This window comes from Paramisgurnus dabryanus, chromosome 12 (genome assembly GCF_030506205.2).
Source record: "Paramisgurnus dabryanus chromosome 12, PD_genome_1.1, whole genome shotgun sequence".
Taxonomy (NCBI): Eukaryota; Metazoa; Chordata; class Actinopteri; order Cypriniformes; family Cobitidae; genus Paramisgurnus; species Paramisgurnus dabryanus.
The window spans coordinates 23,589,118-23,612,170 of NC_133348.1; the positions used below are offsets into that span (position 1 = coordinate 23,589,118).

General features: G+C 36.0%; 2 protein-coding genes across 3 annotated transcripts; both read left to right on the top strand.

The window, feature by feature from the left end:
• The first annotated feature begins 1,019 nt into the window (after window positions 1–1,019).
• Window positions 1,020–12,043, top strand: vipas39 (VPS33B interacting protein, apical-basolateral polarity regulator, spe-39 homolog). Its single transcript, XM_065257266.1, has 19 exons — window positions 1,020–1,065; window positions 1,427–1,519; window positions 1,653–1,758; window positions 1,848–1,979; window positions 2,221–2,259; window positions 2,350–2,414; window positions 2,532–2,588; window positions 3,950–4,042; window positions 4,159–4,192; window positions 4,289–4,391; window positions 4,505–4,532; window positions 4,992–5,065; window positions 5,141–5,216; window positions 6,992–7,114; window positions 7,203–7,244; window positions 9,730–9,906; window positions 10,021–10,110; window positions 10,189–10,293; window positions 11,301–12,043. The coding sequence occupies exons 2-19, from the start codon at window positions 1,427–1,429 to the stop codon at window positions 11,319–11,321; spliced, it is 1,458 nt and encodes a 485-aa protein (XP_065113338.1). The 5' UTR covers window positions 1,020–1,065; the 3' UTR covers window positions 11,322–12,043.
• A 58-nt stretch (window positions 12,044–12,101) lies between these two features.
• On the top strand, window positions 12,102–20,674 carry gpr132b (G protein-coupled receptor 132b). 2 transcript variants are annotated; one of them, XR_010528817.1, is made up of 3 exons: window positions 12,102–12,470; window positions 16,256–17,476; window positions 17,633–20,674. XR_010528817.1 is itself a non-coding variant. In XM_065257267.2 (2 exons), exon 2 carries the CDS (start codon window positions 16,258–16,260, stop codon window positions 17,338–17,340), a length of 1,083 nt encoding a protein of 360 aa, XP_065113339.1. In that variant the 5' UTR covers window positions 12,103–12,470; window positions 16,256–16,257; the 3' UTR covers window positions 17,341–20,674. The 2 variants fall into 2 exon arrangements, 1 of the variants encoding a protein (XP_065113339.1); XM_065257267.2 differs by having other exon boundaries at window positions 12,103–12,470; window positions 16,256–20,674.
• The last annotated feature ends 2,379 nt before the right edge of the window (window positions 20,675–23,053 follow it).

The window sequence follows — 23,053 nt, forward strand, 5'->3', positions numbered from 1 at the left end:
TAGGAATTCTTTGAATTAAAATGCACAAACCAGAAGCAATAATACCCAGCAAATGAAGAAGAATGGTTCTTCAAAGAACCTTTTAATATTTATTTTATTTTACATATGCATATGCATTTACTAGGAAGAAACATAATTATGAATCTGACATTTCTCCGTTATGGACATGACAGTTCTAAAAATTAGCAATTACTTATGGAAATAATTAAAAAGAATGCGTCAAAACTTTAACAGAGTATTTTTAAGTATGTAAACCACAAAATATTGACAACTGGGATATCAATATGGTTTAAAATTTTGGGTAAAAATTAGTGTTAGCAATAGATAAATCTCATACAAAATAAAATAAATTTTTCGCATAATATATGAATTTGTGCTGTGTGTAATTATTATGTATATATAAATACACACACACACAATCATTTATGTATTTAAGAAACATTACATGTGTATATATATTTATATATTCTATATTATATATAAATAAAAAAGTGTGTGTGTGTGCGTGCGTGCGTGTTTAAATATTTTTTAAATATAACTCATATATTATGCAAATAATTACTTTTATTTTGTATGAGATTTATCTAGATTAATCTATGCCCAGCACTAGAAAAACTTTTCATAATATGCCCAACTGGTTAATTAGATAACAAACATTTCTTTAATCCTGCATTTGGTCTTCATTTTTATTTAATATCTTAAACCTGCAGATGCCCAGCTGTGAACTGATATCACAATGTTAGTCAAGATTTTTTATAAAAGAGATTTAGTTTTGTACAAACTAAGGTGTCATTATTTTGTATATGTACATAATAATAATACATAATATGTATTATATTTTATATACATAAAAAGGTTTATATATGTAATGTTTTATATATACAAGTCAACATTTGAAGTGGATCACAGCACTGACATTTTAAACTCATCGAATATAATTTCTTCATAAAGAAATTAATTCTTAAGAAATTTCACGTGCCTTATGTTTCTGACTTTTATTTTGACGGCATATATGGAATCCGGAAGTAAAAACAAATGTGACGTTTCTTGTGGATCTTCACGAAGGTAAGCCTGTCATGCAGCAATCATAAAATCATATTCCTGTTTTTACTATTCATGGTCAAATGTGCAATTAAACTGTAAATTATCAGTAAAGAAAAAATAAATGTATCAGTACTCATAGATTGACGTACATTGTTAGCGATATATTATACGGTAGGACTTGTAATATCGTAGCTAACGTTACAGTTTACGGTGACAAATCATATCGATAAATAAAAATGTCCAATGAATGAAGTCGGATCTTTATGGTCGTACGTCTTCTTGTCATGTCATAAACACGAACGCTTCTGTGTTTGTTCAGGTCCTTGTGAATAAACGGCAAATGTTAGTACTCTGATGTTCAGATTTCTATGGGTTTTTTTAGATGACACGGCCCAAACCAGAGGATGACGAGTACTGGACCAGATCAAAATTAAAAGCTTTCACATTTGATGATGAAGACAATACGTTTTCACAAGTAAGTCCATTGCTATTGTGGTGAGCTCTGTGGAGTCCACCACCCTATTTACTGTCAAATAAATAATAACTTCACTGGACCTACTACAACCTTTGCAACCTTATTCACACACCACTTTCTTGCCTTTTCACAGCTAAAAGAGTCCAAACGGGCTGTGAACAGCATTTTTGGTGAAGATGATGAGGATGATGACGAAGATGATGTTGAGAGAGTAAACTGGAGTGGAGAACCTGTGGGAAGTATGAAGTCCTTTCACATCTTTGCTTGTGCCTTCACTGTGTGAATGTCATTTGTCTGATGTTTAAAGATCATGAATGTTTGTTTGTAGGCATCTCTTGGTCAGTCAAAGAGACTGCATCCAGTGTCCATTCAGGGAGTGAACAGGGCTTCCCCAAAATAGATACAACCCCTTCACTTCCCAAACGGGGATCTGGATACTCGCTGAGCTCTCTGTTTAAAGGTAAGGAGTGTTCCTAATGTTTTGGTAGAGCATCTGATTCATGTAGACATGTACAGGTAGAGTACTTAATTAGTAGAGTATTGTGTTATCATCGTGAAGGTCATGAGTTTGATTCCCACGGAACGCAAATACTGATAAGATATATAGCTTAAAAGCACCGTGAGTTGTTTTGGATTGTGTTTGTTAATGCATAATTGTGGATGATGTTTATAAATCATGCTCTTTGTTTATATTTCCACAGCAAGAAGTAAATCTAGTGGTTTTCAGTCCTTCTCAGTGTGTAAGTATAAGTCACTGAAGCATTTAGTGTGGTTGTTGTATAAATGTTATTTATTTTCATTAAGTATCTGTAGGTGTCTGCTTTTTGTAGCTTTTAGTGACACGTCTATAAGAACATATGCACCAGAGCTGCGAAAGCCCAAGTCTGATGCAAAGGTAATATGTTTCAATCTGTTTATGTAAAAGTATAAAACGATTTTTCACAATACCTGTTTTCATATTTTTTTATGCTTCGCGTAATTCTAACATTGATTTGTTTTTTAAAAATGACAGGATTTTGTCAGTGACCTGAATCCTGAGGAAACTGTGAGGAGAATGAAGAAAGGAGGGGTAGGGAGCAGTGAAGATCAATAAAATTATATATGATGAATGTGACCCTGGACCGCCAAACCAGTCATAAGATGCATGGGTATATTAATGTGTGTGTGTATATATATATATATATATATATATATATATATATATATATATATATATATATATATATATATATATATATATATATATATATATATATATATATATATATATAGCCAGCAATAGATTGTATGGGACAAAAATGATACATTTTCCGTATGCCAAAATCATTAGGATATTAAGTAAAGATCATGTTCCATAAAGATATTTTGTACATTTTCTACCCTAAATATATCAACTTTATTTATCATTAGTAATTTGTGTTGCTATGGACTTCACTTGGACAACTTTAAAGGCAATTTTCTCAATATTAAATTTTTTGCACCCTCAGATTCCAGATTTGTAAATTGTTGTATCTCGTCCACTCGTTGTCCTATCTTAGGCAACCATACATGATTGCAATGGAATGCTTATTTATTCAGCTGGCAGATGACATTTAAAACTCAATTTCAAGCAATTGACCGCTATGACTGTTTTTGATGTCCCAGGGTCACATGAAAAAAATATATATATACAGATTAACCAGCTGTTCTTTGCAGTTTGGAGATTCCCAAATTCTTTCAGAATATTTGAATAAGCAGTTAGTCCCGCCCTAATCCGTGTTTGCATGTCACATTACGCAAACAAACAGCAATATTTTAAAGAGCCGCAGTGTTTACACTCCTCAGGAAGTCAAACTTTATCTTTCCAGATAACTTACCCCTCTTTACCCTTAGGGTAGGAACACACCAAACCGACGCCAACGAAGTAGCGCAAACTGTAAGGTCGGCTTACATTACGGAGGGTGGCCAAGTAGCACGTCTGTTCTGCGCCTGTGAGATGAGATAACTCTCAATTTCCCACAAATCTCGCTCGCCACAGACAGATTTTGTGATATATCTGTAATGTCTTATGAGCAGTGGTGTAGTCCGTATACCCACTTCCTTATTGGATGGTGTGGGGTTTACCCACTTCTACGTTTTAAAAATAGGGGCATAAATTAAGAGTATACCCACTTCTCCAGGCACCACTACACCAATGCTTTTGAGCCATATCTATTATTAAGGTAGTGAAAGTATTTTATCAAAATATCCATGTATAGAAATGGGAGATGGTGATGATATGAGCACTGGTTGCATTGTCAACTTTGTTTTTATTATCGCGCTCTGGTTGGCTATGCTGAACAGCCAATCAGAATGATCCGACTCCCAGAAAAGTGCCACTGCAGAGTTGTCATTTTCACAAATGTATTCTACATGTGATTTATTTATATATTTGTTTTGCTGTCTTAACAGGGGTACTCGCTGGAAAAGTTTCGCTCTCTACAGGACAAACTTTTGCTTCTGGATGAAGCAGTTGCTCTTTATGATGGCAATGTCATCACTGCTGTGAGTGTCACATGACCAATGACATCATGATGACATATTGTGATCTACTTGGTACAGTTTATTTGTTTTTATTTTTTTTAGAAATAGTGTTTATTTTCTGCATTTTCTTCATGCAGGTCTTGATATACTTAAAAAAGTCCTTAAATAAAGGTGAGGAACAAATTACAAAATGTCACCAGTTGCTTACTTTTTACAGTTTTCACCTCTAAGAATTTCTTGAAAGTCCTGTTTTTGTTATCATTGCAGAAATCCTCTGGAGGGAGTTAATGTCAAGAGATGTAGCGCTGCGTCACTATCTTCACTATTTAAAAGAGATTGGAGAACAGAAGCTTCTAGTTGAGTTACTAAGGTACGAGTACCTTTTTATAACTACGTTTCAGTGCAATTATCTGTTTGCATTTGGATGCTTGAGTTTTAAAGACATTTTCTTTATTGTGTGCATTGCTCTTGTCTCCATTGTAGGGCTCTTGGCAGGACAGAAGATATGGCGGTAAGTATAGTGGTACTATAAACAACATTGCACTCCTCCTAGCTTCTACACATGAGCAGTATTTTTTTATCAGCGCTGAAATTCATTGATAAGCTTTTATAAAAAGAAGAAGTAAATTTATCTTATCAGCTGTGTTTGTATCTAGTGGAAGTTTAAATAAAAGTGGAAGTTGAAGGGTGGTCCCCCCGACAGGGATTAGCTTAAGCCAGGACTAGGCCTTAGTTTAATTAGGAAATATAACAAACATGCCTTACTAAAAACATTACTGGCTTGCTTTTTGAGCCAAAACAAAGGGCACTGATAAGATATTTCAGTGCAAGTTGCTTTCAGTTTGGACAGCGCTTACATTTGTTTTAGTCTAGGAATAGTCTAATCCCTGTCCGGGAAACTGCCCCTAAAAATTTGTCTTTACTTTGTATTACATCTGCCCTAAACTATCTGCCTTTATATTTTAAACAGTTAATTCAGTACAAGGAACACTTAAATATTAAGGATGAAGGCAAAAGAAAAGATTTCCTCAAAAGTTGCATCAGGTAAAGATGAATAAGATCAGTTTAGGTTCCTCTTCCACAGACCTCTGATGATAAACAGATCTGTTTTGTTCTTAGCCTTCCATTCTCTCAATATGATGCCACTCATGTTCAAGACCACTATACACTCCTCGAGAGGCAAATCATCATAGAGGTGAGGGGTCTAGTCCATGTATTTGATAAACACTACCAGACACACGTACTTACATGTACTTTACTATCTGGACTATTTTGTCCATTTAAATGTTCATATTATAAGGAAATTCCAGTGTGGGTGCAATTTACATTTGTTTATGAAAATAATTCAAGCATGAACTTCTAGTTTGAAAGGTTTTTAATGGGATAGTTTACCCAAAAATGAAAATTATGTCATCATTTACTTCAACTCGCCTGAAAAATCCACTCCCCTTCTCCCTCTCATAATGTTACGGCGCCGAGTCGAAGTACTCCCAAAAGTGCTGTTCCGCCATATAGTTCCTCTTTTAAATCCGCTTAGAAAAGTGCTACGTTTTATTTTGTACCACCAAACTTGCTTGTAAAACTACTCGTCTTAAATAGGAAAAACGTTGATGTGTTTGGTCACTTCTAACTTTATCTCTGAGTGGTACAATTGAATGAATGGGGCTAAGCGAAATGCTATCGAAGTGTCGCAGCGCGCCCCAGCGCTTACGTGCACGCACTAAGATGATTGAGGTATGTATCAACTCTTCTTAGTTAAGGTAATAACATAGTTTAATATTGAAAATGAGTAGACTATTCCTTTAAGGCTACCCCAACTTAAACATTTATTAAAATGGTTAGTTCCAGTCCTTGATTCTGATTGGTCAATGGCCGTCTTTTATTCATGATAAAATACAGCAATGGCCACTGCACCCAATAATTCTGTGTTTCGCGTAGCAGCAACCTTAGCAACGTAAGGGTCAGGGACTACTTTTTCCAGCGGAAGGAAGACTTTACAGATTTTACTTCATTAAAGTTGCATTGATACATTTTTTTTGCTTTAATATTCTTATTGTGTGCTAACCATGTTATAAAAGCAGTAAAGTACTTTAGGCTTGCTCTTTTTTTTTTTAGTAAATAAGTCACAACTAAATTTGTTTAGGGTTGCATTGACTCTGCTTTGTTTTGTGCCTAACAAAGCCCTTCAGGCGTGTCATTTTTTTTCACAATATAGCACAGCCTCTTTTACATTTTCCTTAGATAATTGTCTTCTGCTAAAATTTGTCATTAGAAGCACACTTTTTTCTAAAAAAAATTTTAACATGTAATGCTGATTTAAACCTATGGAGGCCGCTGTTACAATGCAGAAACTCTGCATACCGATAGTTGTCCTGTAGATATGAGGTGCTTTAGTAAAATAATGCTACAATACTATTTAGTGTATTTGAATATTGTCAAAACCATACTTATGTGCGAGATGAAAAAAAAATCAATCATTGTGAAATAAATAGATGCATTTAACAAGTGTGCCCTCATTGGTATGTAATCATGCTTATTTTGACTCAAAACATCTCGATAATGAATTAATACCTAGCCCCCTTTTAGAAACCACACACATGACCCTTCATAGATTTCTGTTCCTTTTTTTAAAACTGTAGTAAAGCAGGAATGAAAAAAGTACATCACCTAAAGTGGTGTTATAAAAGTATTTCCTCTTTATCTCTTCCTTTTTCCTGCGTTTGAGTGTGATGTGCTGGTTTATTGGGTGTCTCTGTACAATAAGAGGAAAGTAATTGGGATGGGCCATCCCAAACTAAGTTGTAAAGCAGATGTTTCCTTTGTGTAATAGTCTGAAGAGCATGCTCACTTTACCTATGGCACAAATGAACTTTAGTTCATCAACTGGTTGTCTAATATGAACATTTGTTACTTTGCAGGTACAGCTGCATTAAAATGAATTTAACTGGTATGTTTGCTTTGCTTTACCAGGCAAGTGACAAGAATGCTGATGGTGAAATTTTTAAAAGGTTCCCTAGAAAAGCATCGATCTTAAATATGCCAATCATCACCACACTTTACTACTCCTGCTTCTACCATTATGGAGAGTCTGAGGTACATAATAATGTGTTACCATAAAGAATATACTCTATATGTCCAACAGCTTTAATTAATTGTTTATGTTTTGCTTTTTTAACTAAAGGGAACTTACAGCAGCCCAGCGAACATTCGAAAAACCTTTAGGGTAAGATAAAGTCCTAACACATTCAATTTAACCTGTACTATTATTATCTGCTATTTTAACTCTACTTTAAAGGCCCTGTTTACACCTGATATTAACATGCGTTTTGGTCAACGCTAAACACAGGTGTAAACCGCCCCTAAATCTTTTTTAATTTAGAGGAAGTTAAAAAAGAATTCCACCACATTGCCTTTGTGATTTAGAACCTCATGTGGTCAAATGTGTTCGAACCGCCACAAAAGACCGCACCTAATCTCCGCCTACTGACCTTATAATTTTGTAATGTGCTTAGCACGTTTTGCAAGTGGGTAAAAGTTACGTAAGCATATTTCGTCCATTGCTCTAACATATCCGAGAAAGCCCTAATACGCATACGTGTACAAAACGTTGTGCAGCATGTTTGCTAACAACACATGCAGCCGTGACATAATATTAGTGCGCATCAACTGAAACCTGTCATTTATCACACTCGTGTTTTAAGTAGAGGGACTCACCTATAGACCCTCCCCTCGAAGTAATCAGGACATAAGCTTATGCAAGTGCACAAAAGAGACGGATTAAAACACCATGTGTGAATAGGAATGTCTCTCTCGTCCACCTGTGATCTGAGCAACCAAAACGCTCCACTTTTTTTTAAACATGCTCATTTTCCAGCTCCCCTAGAGTTAACATTTCATTTTTATCATTTTGGAATCCATTCAGCTGATCTCCAGGTCTGTCGCTAACACTTTTAGCATAGCTTAGCACAATCCATAGAATCTGATTTAGGGTGGCCATTTGTGCCAGTTCCGCCGGACACGTCCAGAACATGTTTTCAGGTTCGTTCCCCGGAAGTCGCGTTGGTCGACCACATACGTCATCAAGGTTTAATATTTCACGTTCAATTTCAGAAAAGCGACCGTTACATTTCAAGGTAAGAATGAAACTACAATGATTGTATTTCTTAAAAGAATTAATCTTCATTTTCTAATGTATTTTAACTGAAATGTGAGAACCTTGATGACGTATGCGGTCGAGCAACGCTACTTCCGGAGAACGTACCCGAAATCCTGTTCGGGACGTGTCCGGCGGAACTGGCACGAATGGCCACCCTAATCTGATTAGACCACTAGCATCGTGCAAAAAACCAACTCATCTGTAGTGACATCGTGTACTAAGACAGACCGAAAATCGCAACTTTCAATTTTCTGTTAGTCTTAGTACACATTGTAACTACAGAAGAGTCAAGTTTTAAATAGGAAAAATATTGAGATCAGCTGAATGGATTCCAAAACAGTAAAAATCAAATGTTTAACTCTAGGGGAGCATATTATCAAAAAAGGTGGAGTGTCCCTTTAACTGCTTGCTTGACTCTTTTGTCCGGATTATCATTTATCAGTAACTTATTTCTGTTTGTTTACATTTGCCTGCTCAGCTAATTTCAGACATTAAGTGCAAGCCTCAAAAGTACATAAAAAACACAAAAACTGGCATGTATTGGTATACTTATATACCAATAATACACTGTAAATATGTGTATAATTGTGTACAGTATGATGTACAGTTGTGTTAAAAAAATAATAGCAATGCATCGCCTGTAACCTGACAACGTACTGTTATGATTAGTAGTAGTAATATTTTGGCATTGCATATTATTTAGTTACAGATGTGGTAGTGTAAAAGAAAAACAATAGAGCCATTGGTAATGATATTCACACTACTTCTTCTGAGTAATTGACTCGTCCATTGAAAGGGACATGATCAAAAAATAGCAGTGTGAAGTTTAACTAGAAAATGTGTTAATTCTGTGAAATAACAGGTCCTTTTTCTGCTATATTAAGAAAATGAGGAAACAAATGTTTCGCCCATTGTATTGAACTATATCTGCTGATGAGTTTCCAGACATTGCTTGGAGGAACAGTGTAAATGATTAAAAAGTTGATATGATGGGAAAACGTATAAGGAACTGAATTTAAGCCACAATCCACAGTGTAGACAGTTAACCAAAAATCATGTAATGGGGATTTTTTCATACTACAGTGTTGAGCCTATTTATCTATACAACGGTACATGAATCAGTTTGAGAAACATTGCAATTCCATTGCAAAACTTGTGGAGTGACATAAAAATGCATTTCATGGCCTGAAATACCTCTTTCTAATTTCCAGAAGTTGGTTAACTCAATTTGACACAGATGTGCAGCAGTTATCAACAGCAGTGGTTATGCAACTGAATATTGCATGACCATTTTTGTTTATGCAACAATGGTTTAAAGTGAAGTTAAATCTTTCTTCAGTTCATTTGAGAAAATGTTGACACTGCCATTTTTTTGAACAGATGAATATGCGTTTTCTTTGCTTCCTTTAAAAGAACAAGACAGATTTTTTTGCTTTTATTAGCACACTGCTATTTTTTGACTGTTTCTAAACATATTTATGAGTGTTTAATAACAGTTTCTGTAATGTGTAACAGATGACCGTGACCTAAAACTTTGGTTTTGATTGAACAGATCTCAGAAAAGCAGTACATACTAACAGCATTGGGCGCAAGAGCGAAATTAAAATTATGGTTTGATGTGGATAGTTTGTTCAACACCAAAAACTGGCTTGGCTACACCAAGAAAAAATCCCCCATTGGCTTTCACAGAGTGGTGGACATCCTACAGAAGAACAATGCACCTATATCGGTACTTCAGTTTTTTATAACGATATTTTATTCTTTAAAATATTCCCTTGGCCTTCACATTGCACCATGTGAGAATCCCAATGTGTATTTTAAAGCAGTTTAACATGATCTTCAGGTCCTGCAGGAGTATGTGAACCTCATCGATGATCCAGAGCTCAAGCTCAGTATGGCTCTAAAATATAAATGCCATGACATCGTCATCAATGTGAGTTCTTCTTCATTCAGTTTATGAGTCAGTTTGTTGCTTTGGGAAATCTAAAACTGTGCGTTTTAATCCACAAAGACATACAGGGACATGAAGGACCGACAGCAGCTTGCTGCGTATGGAGGAAAGCTGGAGCGAGACTCTCCTGAGTACAGGAAGATTCAACACATTCTCAATAATGGGGTAAGAGCGGCCATTTTCATGATTTCAAAATATAGAGAGTCTGTCACAATAGGTGAGTAATCGCTTTTGGGAAAAATCTGGAGAATTACAGTTATATGATTGATAAATATCTTATACCAGGAGTTATCAACATGTCGTACACAGACACATGCAAACTTTAAAGTCTGTGAAAAGTCATTTAGGAGCGTTTCTAAACGCATTATATAAATATTAGAAATGTTACAAATACTGTAAACTTATGTATTACTGCATTGTGGAGTTACACCATTAAACAGTTTTTCCACATTTCTTTGTTAAAGGAGTAGTCCACTTTAAAGATGGGGCCCATTGACTTACCATAGTATTTTTTATTCCTACTATGAAAAGTCAATGGACTCCATTTTTAAAGTGGACTGCTCCTTTAAGCATTATTTGGGCGGGGCTAAATACGCTTTATGCCCAGCTGCACTACTTCCTGAACTTCAGCCAGCTCCTTGTTTCCTGTCTGCCATTATTGGACAAACTGATTAATCCAGGTGTGTCTGATTATTGTTGTTGTGACTACTGAGGTCAGGCACACCTGGATTAATCAGTTTGTCCAATAATGGCAGACAGGAAACAAGGAGCTGGCTGAAGTTCAAAAAGTAGTGCAGCTGGGCATAAAGCCCATTGGTGGTTCAATGACGACACTGGAGCCACCAAGCCTAGCCCCTAACACAATCGTGAGCATTCATTCAGTTTGAAAATTGAGACGGCTTTCCCGTGAGTGGGCGTGGTTTCACCGCTGACACACGCCCCCAGTGTTTCAGGACCAAAAATCCTGCCTGTTTACCTAGATTTTTATAATTTATTTTATTTACTTGCCATTTTTTATGTATAAAATATTAGCATAAATCAATCTACATAATATAATGCTTTTTAATATTCCAACTATAAACAAAATGACAATCCAGTGCATTCAGTTTTAAAATATATTTTTTAAACATTGCAGTTTATTAAAACGACACATTCTTTTTTTCTTTCTTTAGCAAATGAGATGGAAAAACTGACATGGACGCTGACACAAAGCAGCAGTATGCTTTTATAAACAACTTTCATAGACATTATTACACAAAACCATATTCAGCTGCTTACTATGGAGTCTTAACGTTAAGGCTTGACAACCAGGACTGAGAGACCTTCAGCTTTTTCAGTTCAACATCTCCAAGGCATCAACACCTGTATATTTTGCAAATGTATCAAGTGTCCTCAGAATGAATGTGAATCTGGCAAGTGTCCTTTTGCCAAGTGTACAGGTGAATACTGTTTGAACATTTACAAAGAAACACGTCCATTGTTGTCGACGTGCAACATACTACATGCATTTTGGACTTCCATGGTTGTGACGTGTAACACATTCATCATTTCTCAACACCTCACACCTTTTCGTTTGATCATGTTTTAATGTAAAAACATTCCTTATCCACTGCTTTTATAAAAAATCTAAAACAATTGTTTTCAGACTTTCTCACATGTGTGACTGAAATGATGTGGTTTTGTTGTTTCTTTTAAAGATTTTCATAGAGATTGCCGGTTGACCACAATGTCTGGTCTGGAAATTCCCTCTTTATCACTTTAGGGGACTTTTAATACCTCTAATATATTTGTTGAGAAAACCATAAGAGCCAGAAGTTAAAAGGTGTTTTTTCATCAGCATGGTTCAAATGTACCTATGGTTCCTATAAACAATCTGATATTTCCTGAATAAATAACCAAACATATTTACAAATTATAGACTGTTTTATACTTTTAGTTTAAATCCATAACATAATACAGCTTATGTTGCATAATAGAGCATAGAGTCTTATTGATTGTTTGTATATTTTTATTTACTACAGCAAGGTTCAAAAACACTATCTAGGTAGGAATTTGACCACAGTTTATTGTAAATACCATAGTATTTATTGCATATATATTGCACGGTCCTCTCAGTTGATCCAAAAAGTCTCAAAACATTTAAGATGTAAAGGTATTACTTTAAAAAAAAATCATTTTACACTGCTGACAGGCAGTGACGGAAAGCAGAAGTGTGTTGATCACGTGGTCGCGCTCATTTTCACACATCTCTCAAACTGACAGTGCGCGTGCTCTCTCATTCTGTTATATTTCACTATGATGGATACAGACGAACTGTGCCAAGTCCTTAACCGCGTTTACAGGTAAAAGTGTTTTATGTCTTAAATGCATATAAAATTCACTAAGAAATATGGGTGATACTTATTTAGCAAAATTTTCACACAAGATATGTTTCTCTAAGAAATGTACAATTGTAAAAATATGTGTATTGCACATGTATGACTTGCTTAAGCGTTTTTTTTCTGTATTAAAAGTCCAGTCGACAAGGAGTCATAAAAGAGTCATATTATGAGAAAATTAACCATAGTTTACAAAACCATTGTTATATTGTGGTAACCATGGTTTTACTAGAGTAACCATGTTTTTTTTCTAATTGTAATAAAACGATGGTTAATTTTCATAAAGGTTTAAATCTCTGTGTTTTGTCATTAAACAAAGAAGTGAATATTTTATGAAGTTGTCAGTTTAATTTAGACTCGACGTGTCTGATATTTCTGTTAGGATGTGCACGAGTTTGTTTTGTTTTAAATAGATATATATATATATATATATATATATATATATAAGCCTAAAGTTAATGTCAGACAACATAAAACATGCTTTACACTTTAAGAAAGGGAATCAATATTTAGCTCGTGTTTTTGAGCAGATATGAAAAGCACGCTTTGCTTAGCCTATAGACTGAGCATGCTTGACACTAATGCTATAGGACAAGAGAATAAAAGGTTAATCTGATCCAAAAATCATAGTGTCTTTCTTAAAAACAGCAAGTTCACTAAATTTATGGAGGTCATAGGAAATAATAAACATTGCCTAATGCTGTAATTTCTTCATTTACGCGGCACGCCATCTCTTTCTTGATAGGCAATCAGTGACAACTTAACAGAAGCAGTTGGTTCCTCAAAAAATAAACGTTCAGCCAACGGCTCTTAAAAGTATCAATTCTTTCTTACCTTTTTAAAGTCTGTAGATCATTTTTGCACTATAAGAACCGTTTGTGCAACATTAAGGTATTCTGTTGATGCTAAAGGTTCTCACAAAGAAAGCTTTTGGAATCTTCCCTCAGAAGTGTACTTTCACAATCTTTAGAAATCTGTATCCAAGTTCCCCTTTTTTTTTTCAGAGGAAGGGAGTATCTGTTAGGTCAGCAATATGCTGAGCAAAACCTGTACGTGGGTGGCTTTGCAATGGTTGCTGTATTGTTTTAAAGTGTTTCCCAATAACCGTGCTTACTGCATCTTATTTTAATGCATGACCTCTTGATGCACAAAGCACAAAAACTTTAGTTTGTGTAATATCAATACACGTTTCTATACTCATTCAATCCCTATTGAAGATTATGAGGATGTTTCAGTGGCTGTCCTGTGTCGCTGGGTCAATTCTCTGGAGTAGTGTAAAACGTTAGGGAGGATGAAAGGAAATAGTGGGTGTTTATTTTGTCACCTGACTGGTGCTGATACCCTACATGCATGTGCCCTGCTGTGTCCACCTGCTCTTTTCCAATAGTTAAGTCAAAGAGAAAATGCTTTTGTCTGTGCGGAAAATTTGATATTAGTTGCCCAACTACATGCATTTTGGACAATTTAAAGTCACTTAAAAGTCATCTTTGAGCTTCATAATAGCATATATAAAAGTTGTATTTCTTCATGCTTTGAAACAGCTTGCATACAACACCCTTGTTTATCCAGATCTATGAATATGTGATTAGTCCCTGCCTTGGTCCATAGATATATTTGTAAAAAAAAAAAAGGCTACATTCTGCAGTTTTAGACACATATAACTGCTAAGTCCGGTTTCACAGAATGCATATGTGATCTGTGCGTTTGCAGCACTAATCTTTAATCAAAATAAAGCATTCACACTGCATGTGTGAGCATCACAGGAGTAAAGCTAAAGCAGCAGTGCTGTGATCGTTTCATCACAAAGTATTCAGTATGAGGCATTCAAACATAATATCCATGACTCAAACTACTGATTTAAATTTTATGATGTGATTTGGTACATATTTGTGACGTAGGAAAGCAAGGCGATTTCAAAACACGAGACTGTCTCCAATTTCATTGAGAAAATACTTAGTATTGGTGTTGAATGATGAATTTGCACATGGTCTTAAAGCATATTAAAAACACCACATAGACATATAAACAACAATAAAACCTGATTTTCACCACAGGGGGACTTTTAATTGACAATAGTTAAACAATTGTTCAGATGCCAAATGTGTGTCTGACATGTTTTCAATCTATGCAATACAGTGACATATTCCAAAAAGGTTGCTGAGCTAAAGGGGTGTCTGGGCTGTCCAAATTTCATGTGCTATTTTCAGCGTTTCAACGTGTTTTTTGTTGTGTAAAATAAATATTATGAAAACATTAACATACGTTGCAAATGTTATATGATGATTTCATCGTAGGCTGGAAGAAGATGCATAGTATTTCTCTTTCTGTGGACTTTCAGTGAAGTCTATGCCTATAGATTGGACTTTCCCTTTCTCTTTATACTGTTTTACAACAAAACAAACTTCCGCCTTGAACTTGAAAACATGATGCGCAATCGCGTTACCCAACAACACCCTTAACCATGGTTTTACTGTGGTAAAAGTGTAGTTCCAATGATTTTACTACACTAACTAGTAATGGTGTTACTATGGTTTTTGAAAACCATGGTTGTCAATACCATGATTTCTTTGTGGTTACCATGGTTTTACTACAGAGACCATGTTTTTTTTTTTGGTTTAAACTGTAGTAAAACCATGGTTAGGGCAGCGTGTGTGCACGAAGCTAAATTAATTAATGTTTCCCCTTTTTTTATAGAAAAATACACATAAATATGTCTCAAAATAGCTGTCATAATAAAATAGTGAGTGAGTATCATAGTAAACAACTAACTATCTTTACCGGATATAAACATTTTATTTCATTCTGTCTTATAGGCGTACAGGGTTTCCCGCAGAAAATTTGTTAGTTAAGGTGGTAGGGTTGTGCAGGTGGGCGGGCCGGAGTCGTGGCAATCAAAGGGGCGGGGCCTACGCATCATGATGAAAATATTTTTATTTAAAACACTCAAATAAAACTCAATTTTGAAGAAACTATGACAGAAAATGAATACATACTAGATTATTAATGAATTAAATGTTTTATAAACAGGCTAGTTATCCTCCAGACATTGACGGACCATGTCTTTCTCTCATTTCGGCCATGTGGCGCGTGCCCGCTCGCAGTGTGAAGTGCGTCCACGCTATTCTCCGAGATGCACTTGACGGCCTTTTGTGCAGCGAATTTTTTTTTTTGGACGACCTTGTTAAGGTGCTAGGGTATCCCAGCTTAGGTGGGCCGCCCAAACTGAAAAGTGCTGCGGGAAACCCTGGCGTAAATGTGGAAGTCTCTGTCACTATGGACCGCATAGTCTTGGCCACCCCAGTTAATTCTAGCTCTACCACTGTTTGTATATAGACCTAACCTTACACTGTAATCAATTTTTTTTATTATACCCTCATTGGGGGGCTTAGCCCCCCTAAAACGAAAATCCTAGAATCGTCCCTTGGCCAAAAGCATTCTGTTAATATCATTATTTCATTTTTTGATGGAGGTGGCTTTTAGCAGTTTTTGCATCTGAGCTCTTCACATATTGATTGAGGATAATGGATACTGTGCAAAAATGTAGTAGAATCTCTATGCTTTGATGAACATTGTTCAAATTGAAATAAAATTAAAGAGAGCCTGCATTGTTTTATTTTATTTGAAAAGTCTTTTTAAACACATCCATGCATCAATTAAAAATGTAAAAACATTTTGTCTTATTAATATCTATATTTGTATTACACTTTTTCATTGCTAATTGCTGTTTCTGTTTTTATTCTGGTCCCCAGAAATGATGCATGAATCTGTTTCATCGCTGAGCATTACGACAACCATGAACACCTCTGTGAACTTGTCCTGCGATCTGCCATACAAGGAAGACCGGATTCCTCTAATGGTGCTTTACAGTGTTGTTTTTGTCATCGGCTTGCCAGCCAACCTGGTCACCGTCTACCTGACCCTATACCAAGTGTGTCATAAAAACAATTTTGGCATCTACCTGCTGAGCCTTTCCGTGTGCGATCTCACCTACCTGTTTACACTGCCCGTGTGGGCCGTGTACTTCAACGAATACCACGTGTGGCCCTGGAGCTCTATGGCTTGCAAAGTAACCGGCTATGTTTTTTTCAGCAACATGTACATCAGTATATTTCTGCTGTGCTTCATTTCCATCGACCGCTATGTGGCGGTGGTTTATGCTGTTGAATCCAGGGGTCACCGGCATAAAAGGATCACTGCTTTCATAGCCATTTTAGTCTACGTGGTGGTGGGCTTGGTTCACATTCCCGTCTTTATCATGCGGGAGGGGAATGTGGCCAAGGACAGTCTTCGCTGCTTCGAACCCGGCCAGAGTACTCCGATTGTAACAGGATTCAACTACGCCCGCTTCTGCATCGGGTTTTGCGTCCCTCTGGGCATTTTGATTTTCACAAACAGGGCTATTCTTGCCAACGTTCAGGCCAGCACAGGACTCCTCCCCCAACAGAAAGAAAAAGTTCGCTATCTGGCTGTGGCAGTCGTGGCTTTGTTTTTGGTTTGCTTCGCTCCTTACCACATTATTTTGTTTATACGTGCCATTACCTACCACTTCCTTAAGAAACAAGATGAGTGCAACTTTCAGCGGAGTATCTACACCTCCTACAAAATCTCACTGGGTCTGTCCACTTTGAACAGTGCCATTAACCCCATTCTCTACGTGCTCTCGAGTAATAACATCCGGAAGGAGTTCAGAATAAGCATGGAAGCACTCTGTAAACGAATGAGATGGCCATCAACACACAGTAGTCAACATAACACGCACAGTTCGAAAAGCAATTCAGGACCTGTTCCCACAAAGGGAGATGAAGTGAACGCAATTTGTCCCATTTCATGCTAAAAGTATTCATTAATTTGTCATTTGTTTGCTTGATGCTTCAGCAGACCTTCAGAGTTTCTATGACATTCAGTTTTGTTACACAACAACAACACTTTTTGAGGTAGCTTGAAATGAGGCACTGATCTTACATGACTGGGTAATTTTCTACTTTCACAAAAAAACTTCTCATCAATTTGTGTGAACTGAATATCTTGCATTCGACTACAGCATGCTTTTTTACCTGTTTGAATAGCGTGAAATAGTCTTGCAGTCAACTTTGAAGTTTTTTCTGACCACAAATCACCCATTTTAGGCAGGATGGAACCACGTCACACGTAAAGCACACGTTAAACAGGATGGAGCAACATGTTCAACAGTGTGGGCGATTATGAGTCTTTACTCATACAGTCTTTACTCGTAATTTATTGGTAAATTGCAGTTAATATGTCATGTGTGAAACCTTTCTGGTAAATTAGTGTTGTCAATTTACCAGTTAGAGAGGATGTAAGATATTTATCTATCTATAACTGTATCTATGTGAATGAAACGACGTCAAACCGTACTGACAGCTTCGGGCCAATCATAACGTTCTGTTGATGACGCATTCTGTGTACGGACGTTTCCACACGCACGCTGCTTAAAAGTCTAGCGCAACTGAAATTAACGTCCACATTTCTTCACCAAAGTTAAAAAAAAATCTTCACCAAAGTTGTGGACGTACTTAGCACACTTATTACTGCTGTACAAAAACGCAGGTTGCGTCTCTTCCCAGTTAAAGAGGAACAGTATGTAAGAAATTTATATCAATTAATCATAAAAAAAATTGCAGCCCTCAACTGATGTTTATGTATACCAGTTTTGGCCACAATCCTACATACTGTTCCTTTAAGTTACGTTTAAAGTCACCTAAGGCAGTGTTGTTCGATCACGAGCAATTTCGCGACTGTCAGCATTTGCCAAACAGATGCGAAAACAACAAAATATGGACCATGGATATGAAGTATGACGTGGATTGTTTAAAAATACAATACTGAGCTCGCCGCGCTATACTGAGCTAACTTCTGCTTTCTCACAGAGTTTAGCTGTATTTTAATACGGAAGTGTGAATGATGTCATGCTTATTGGTAAAAAGACGGAACTTCACTGCCTGCATGAATAGCATATTTTTATATTTACTGGTGAATTTATTCTGGTAAATTCATGGTAATTTACCGAAATTACTATGTTAAAGAGGATACTGTCAAATTTGTTAGGTAGAGTAACATTGATGACATCACGTAGTCCAGACTTTAGGAGTCCATGTGGGTGCACCGGAGTCGTATTTAGGGACAGACTCGAGCATCACACCGGAAATAGGTAGAGAAGTTGCCCGTCAGTGTGAACTTTTCCCTTCCGTCGTCTGATTGGTCTGATTGCCCTTTCGCAAGGACTTCTGGGTTGGTAAAGTGCGCGAAGCCTGCTGCTGCATCAAGGGGGGAAAGGGGGCGCTGATGAGCACACTTCAAAGCGTAAAAATGACAGATGGGACACCCTACAGACTCGTAGACTAAGCGAGAACGTGCAATTTAAGGCCACGAGACCGAAAGTCCACATGAAGTGCGCCATTTGGGACAGGGCCACAGTCTTTGTGTATGACTGCTGTGAAGCTATAACAGAGTTTAATGGTAACAGAATTGATACAAGAGGAATTCAGACAACCGGAAATCATGATTTTTGCTTTTTAAGACAATTTTTACAAAAAATATTATATGTTATGGCCTGTAACAACTTGCGATCCATGACAATAATTACCAAATTAATAAAATAATTACAAATATAACAATGTGAAATGAGAAAAAACTTTGGGCACCAAATAACCCATAAGTCTGAAACATTAAGATATTGTTTGCAAACGTAATAGTAGTAACAAATATTTGAGTATTTTACAGTAATTTCATTTACATTATAATTATTTCCACCATTTGTATTCACGTTATTTTCCACCTCATTCATGACTCATTTGGAGATGTCTGACTGTGTCAGAAAACTTTTATTTGCTGGAACGCTCAGGGGTGGCTTCCCAGACATGGATTATCTTAAACCAGGACTAGAGCTTAGTTTAATTATAAAAATATAACTAGTTTTAACAAACATGCCTACTAAAAACATTACTTATGTGAATTTTGATGTATTTTAAGATATGTCAGTGCAAGTTGTTTTTAGTTTTTGACACCTCTTACATTTATTTTAGTCTAGTACTAGTCTAATCCCTGTCCAGGAAACCGACCCTCAATGTTCAGTTTGGAAATTAGTCTCTCATAATCTGTAGTGACATTGTTCTCCTAATATGATGGACAACTTTTATTAGCTATCTAAATAAAACTGAAAAAAAACCTCAACTTGTTTACTAGAGCATTTCTAAGTTGATCTATACAAACGCAAAATATTCAAATATAAATCACTGAATGCTGCATTGACTCTGCATTGATCTGTGTGGTTGTGAGATGTCTGACAGGTCTTCATAAATTAAAAAAGCCTTTGTGGTAAATGCAGCACTACATGCTACATGCTTCCTTGTCACGATTTCACCGCACAAAAATGTTTTATGTCTGTCATACAAATGTTTCACACGACAGAAAACCACATGATCATCCACTAAGTCTGCTCTCTCACACCTTATTTTTTTTCTGATGGTTATCTCTCACATCTTAGTCATAGTTTCCTCCTCTATCTGCTTGAAGGTGTGAAATAGCAGCTGTTTCTGGAAATTATGTATCAACTGAACCACATGTTGTGAATTATTTGCATCTTTGGTTTAAGAAAGATGTTTTACATTGATAGTTTTTAGCTTTGAAAATGCATAATGGAAACCCAGAGCGAGTTGAATCTTGCTTTTTCTGTAGGGCCATTACCTTTACCTCACTCTCTCAGGGTCTATTTTTTCTTTCTGCCACAGTGAGCTTTTCTTCTTGATATGTTTCAAGACGTGTGAATTATTAATGTATAAACAAAGATAGGCTCTTACTGTCTTTATCGTCAGAAAGATCTGTATTTATCATCAGTCTCATTTCTGCTTTTCTTACTTTAGCCGCCTTTCTCCATCTGTGGGATTTTTTATAATATTTTTTAAAAATTCTTATTATCAGTTGTTTATTTATTTATCACATTATTTTTATATACAGTATAAGGGGCATATCTTTGGTCTGCATGTGTAAAAACATTTTAATGTTTATTGGACTTCTCTAAGTATATTTGTAATATGTGATTGTAGTTTTGTGTTTCATGCTGATGTCTATTTCCACTTTGATCTCAGTGATCTCACTGTGGCACATCCATTTATGTTACATTTATTTATAATAAAAAATTCTCACATTAACATTGTTAAAAAAAGTACTATTTTTAATATTTAAGTACCACCGGCTAAGGCTACTGTATTTTGGGGCGGTTTCATGGACAGGGCCTATTCTAGTCCCAGACTATATTTGTTGAGCTGCCTTCATTTAAAAGGGACATTTCAGACTTTTTTAAGATTACACATGTGAAGTTTTAGCTCAAAATACTATATAGATAGTTTATTAAAACATGTTAAAATTGCCACTTTGTAGGTGCGAGCAAAAACGTGCTGTTTTGGGTGTGTCCTTTTAAATGCAAATAAGTTGATCTCTGCACTAAAGGGCAGTGACGTGGTTGGATAGTGGAGATTAAGGGGTGTATTACCTCCTTTTGACGTCACAAGGGGAGCCATATTTCAATGACCTATTTTTTCACATGCTTGCAGAGAATGATTTCCCAAAACTAAGTTACTGGGTTGTTTTACACATTTTCTAGGTTGATAAAAGCACTGGGAACCCAATTATAGCACTTAAACATGGAAAAAGTCAAATTTTCATGATATGTCCCCTTTAAAAACACCTTGCATTGATCTTAACACATCAAAGCAAAGGATGTAAAAGAAGTGCTGCACGGGGTGTGAATTGGTGATCTCGCTGCTCTTTGAATGCAAGGGATAATTCAAAAACAGGTGACAAATACACCTACGCGTTGCGGTTACAAGCCTTTGTCAGGATGTTACATACCTACACTCTTAAAACAAATGTGTTACTATAACAAATCTAATGTGTTGTCCTTAACACATCTCTGTGCTATTTTAAAACACACTTTGTGTTGTTTTAGCACGTCTTGTGTTGTCCCTTTAATTTATTGGAACTCAAAATCAACATGAAATGACACATAGGGGTGGTTTTCCGCACAGGGATTAGTTTAAGACAGGACTAGACTTTAGTTTACTTAGGAAATATAACTAGTTTGAACAAACATGCCTTACTAAAAACATTACTTGAGTGCATTTTGAGGCAAAGCAAAGGGCACTGATATGAATTTCTAAGTTTGGACAGCTCTTAATTTATTTTTGTCTGACTAGTCTAATCCCTGTCCGGGAAACCACCCCAAAATGTGTTAAATAGGATAAAAAAGTATGTGTTAAAATGAACACATCCTTTCTTAGAGTCTACGCATTGCATAAGCCACAACGCGGTGTATTTGTCACCTGTTTTTAAAAGATTAAGCCATGTCAATTAAAGGCTTTTTGACTTTTTCTATATAATTCGAGTGCCTTGGAGATTCCTTATCTTAAAGGTATTGCGGAGGATTTTCTTTTTCCGGGTGGATCATCAAGACTATTGGTCCTCCTAGTTGTCAATCAGGAGTGTTGCGCAATTGCAATTTTTTAAAAAGTGAAGAAGGCGGTTCTTTTCTAAAATTTGAGAAAATCCTCCGCTACACCTTTAACATATTTCAGTGCCATTGTTTTGTCTCATGATGCATACCAGTATTGTTTTTTATAAGGTTTGTTTGTTAAACCTACTTAAATCCCCTAATATAACTAAAGCTTAGTCCTGGATTAATCTAAACCCTGTCTGAGAAACCACTACTTTATGTTTTAACAACAAGAGCTTACCTCTTGGATTCACTTGCAGCTTGCAGGGCTGACATAATCTCACTTTCTCACAGGTGGCCACTTTTGTATTTAAACACAGGGTTGATAGAATAATCCATTAAAATCATAATGGGTTTAGCTAGGAAATAAATGCCCAAAACACAATAGGTTTTCAGTCATTTATTGTATGCGCCGCATGTTGATCCTGATTTTTTATTTTTAATGCATTTTCATTTCTTTCCCACTAAACAGCAAGTACCCTAATAGAATAATACAATGTTTTATTTTATTTCCTCTATTATAATCATATTGTACTGCAGCATCATTGTGCCCATTTCACTATTACACTTTACAGTAGCCTATTTGTATTGCACTTTATAGTATTGTGTCTTACAACCAGATAACGAGTAAAATTAAAACACCAACCACCATTACTGTTACATGGCCTGCATAGTTTAGAATAATCCATCAGCTAAAATCCAATCTGATAGCGAGATGTATTCTGTGGTGTCACATTTAGCCAATAGATGGGAGTGTTGTGCCACTTTCACTTTTTTGCCTAAATCACTACCAGCAGGTAATTCCAAACAGTCCATCGATCAAATACTTTTATTATATTTCAATAATTAATTTAATAATAATTTAACACAAAAAGGCCAGAAATGGTGACGAGCTAATGACATTATAGCTACATCTTTTCTTGATAAGGTATTATGTATTATTGTGTATTTTGTATGTTACATTGCAGGATGAATCTTAAATGTATATGCAGCATATGCCAAAAATGCTTGGGGGTTTCAATGTGTAAAAGATGTTAAC

Excerpts from the sequence above, each read along its gene's own strand:
- gpr132b (XM_065257267.2), top strand. The coding sequence starts at position 16,258 with ATGATGCATGAATCTGTTTCATCGCTGAGCATTACGACAACCATGAAC.
- vipas39 (XM_065257266.1), top strand. The coding sequence starts at position 1,427 with ATGACACGGCCCAAACCAGAGGATGACGAGTACTGGACCAGATCAAAA. Across the intron at positions 2,415-2,531 it reads AGCCCAAGTCTGATGCAAAG|GATTTTGTCAGTGACCTGAA; the intron begins GTAATATGTTTC and ends TAAAAATGACAG. Across the intron at positions 2,589-3,949 it reads GGAGAATGAAGAAAGGAGGG|GGGTACTCGCTGGAAAAGTT; the intron begins GTAGGGAGCAGT and ends CTGTCTTAACAG.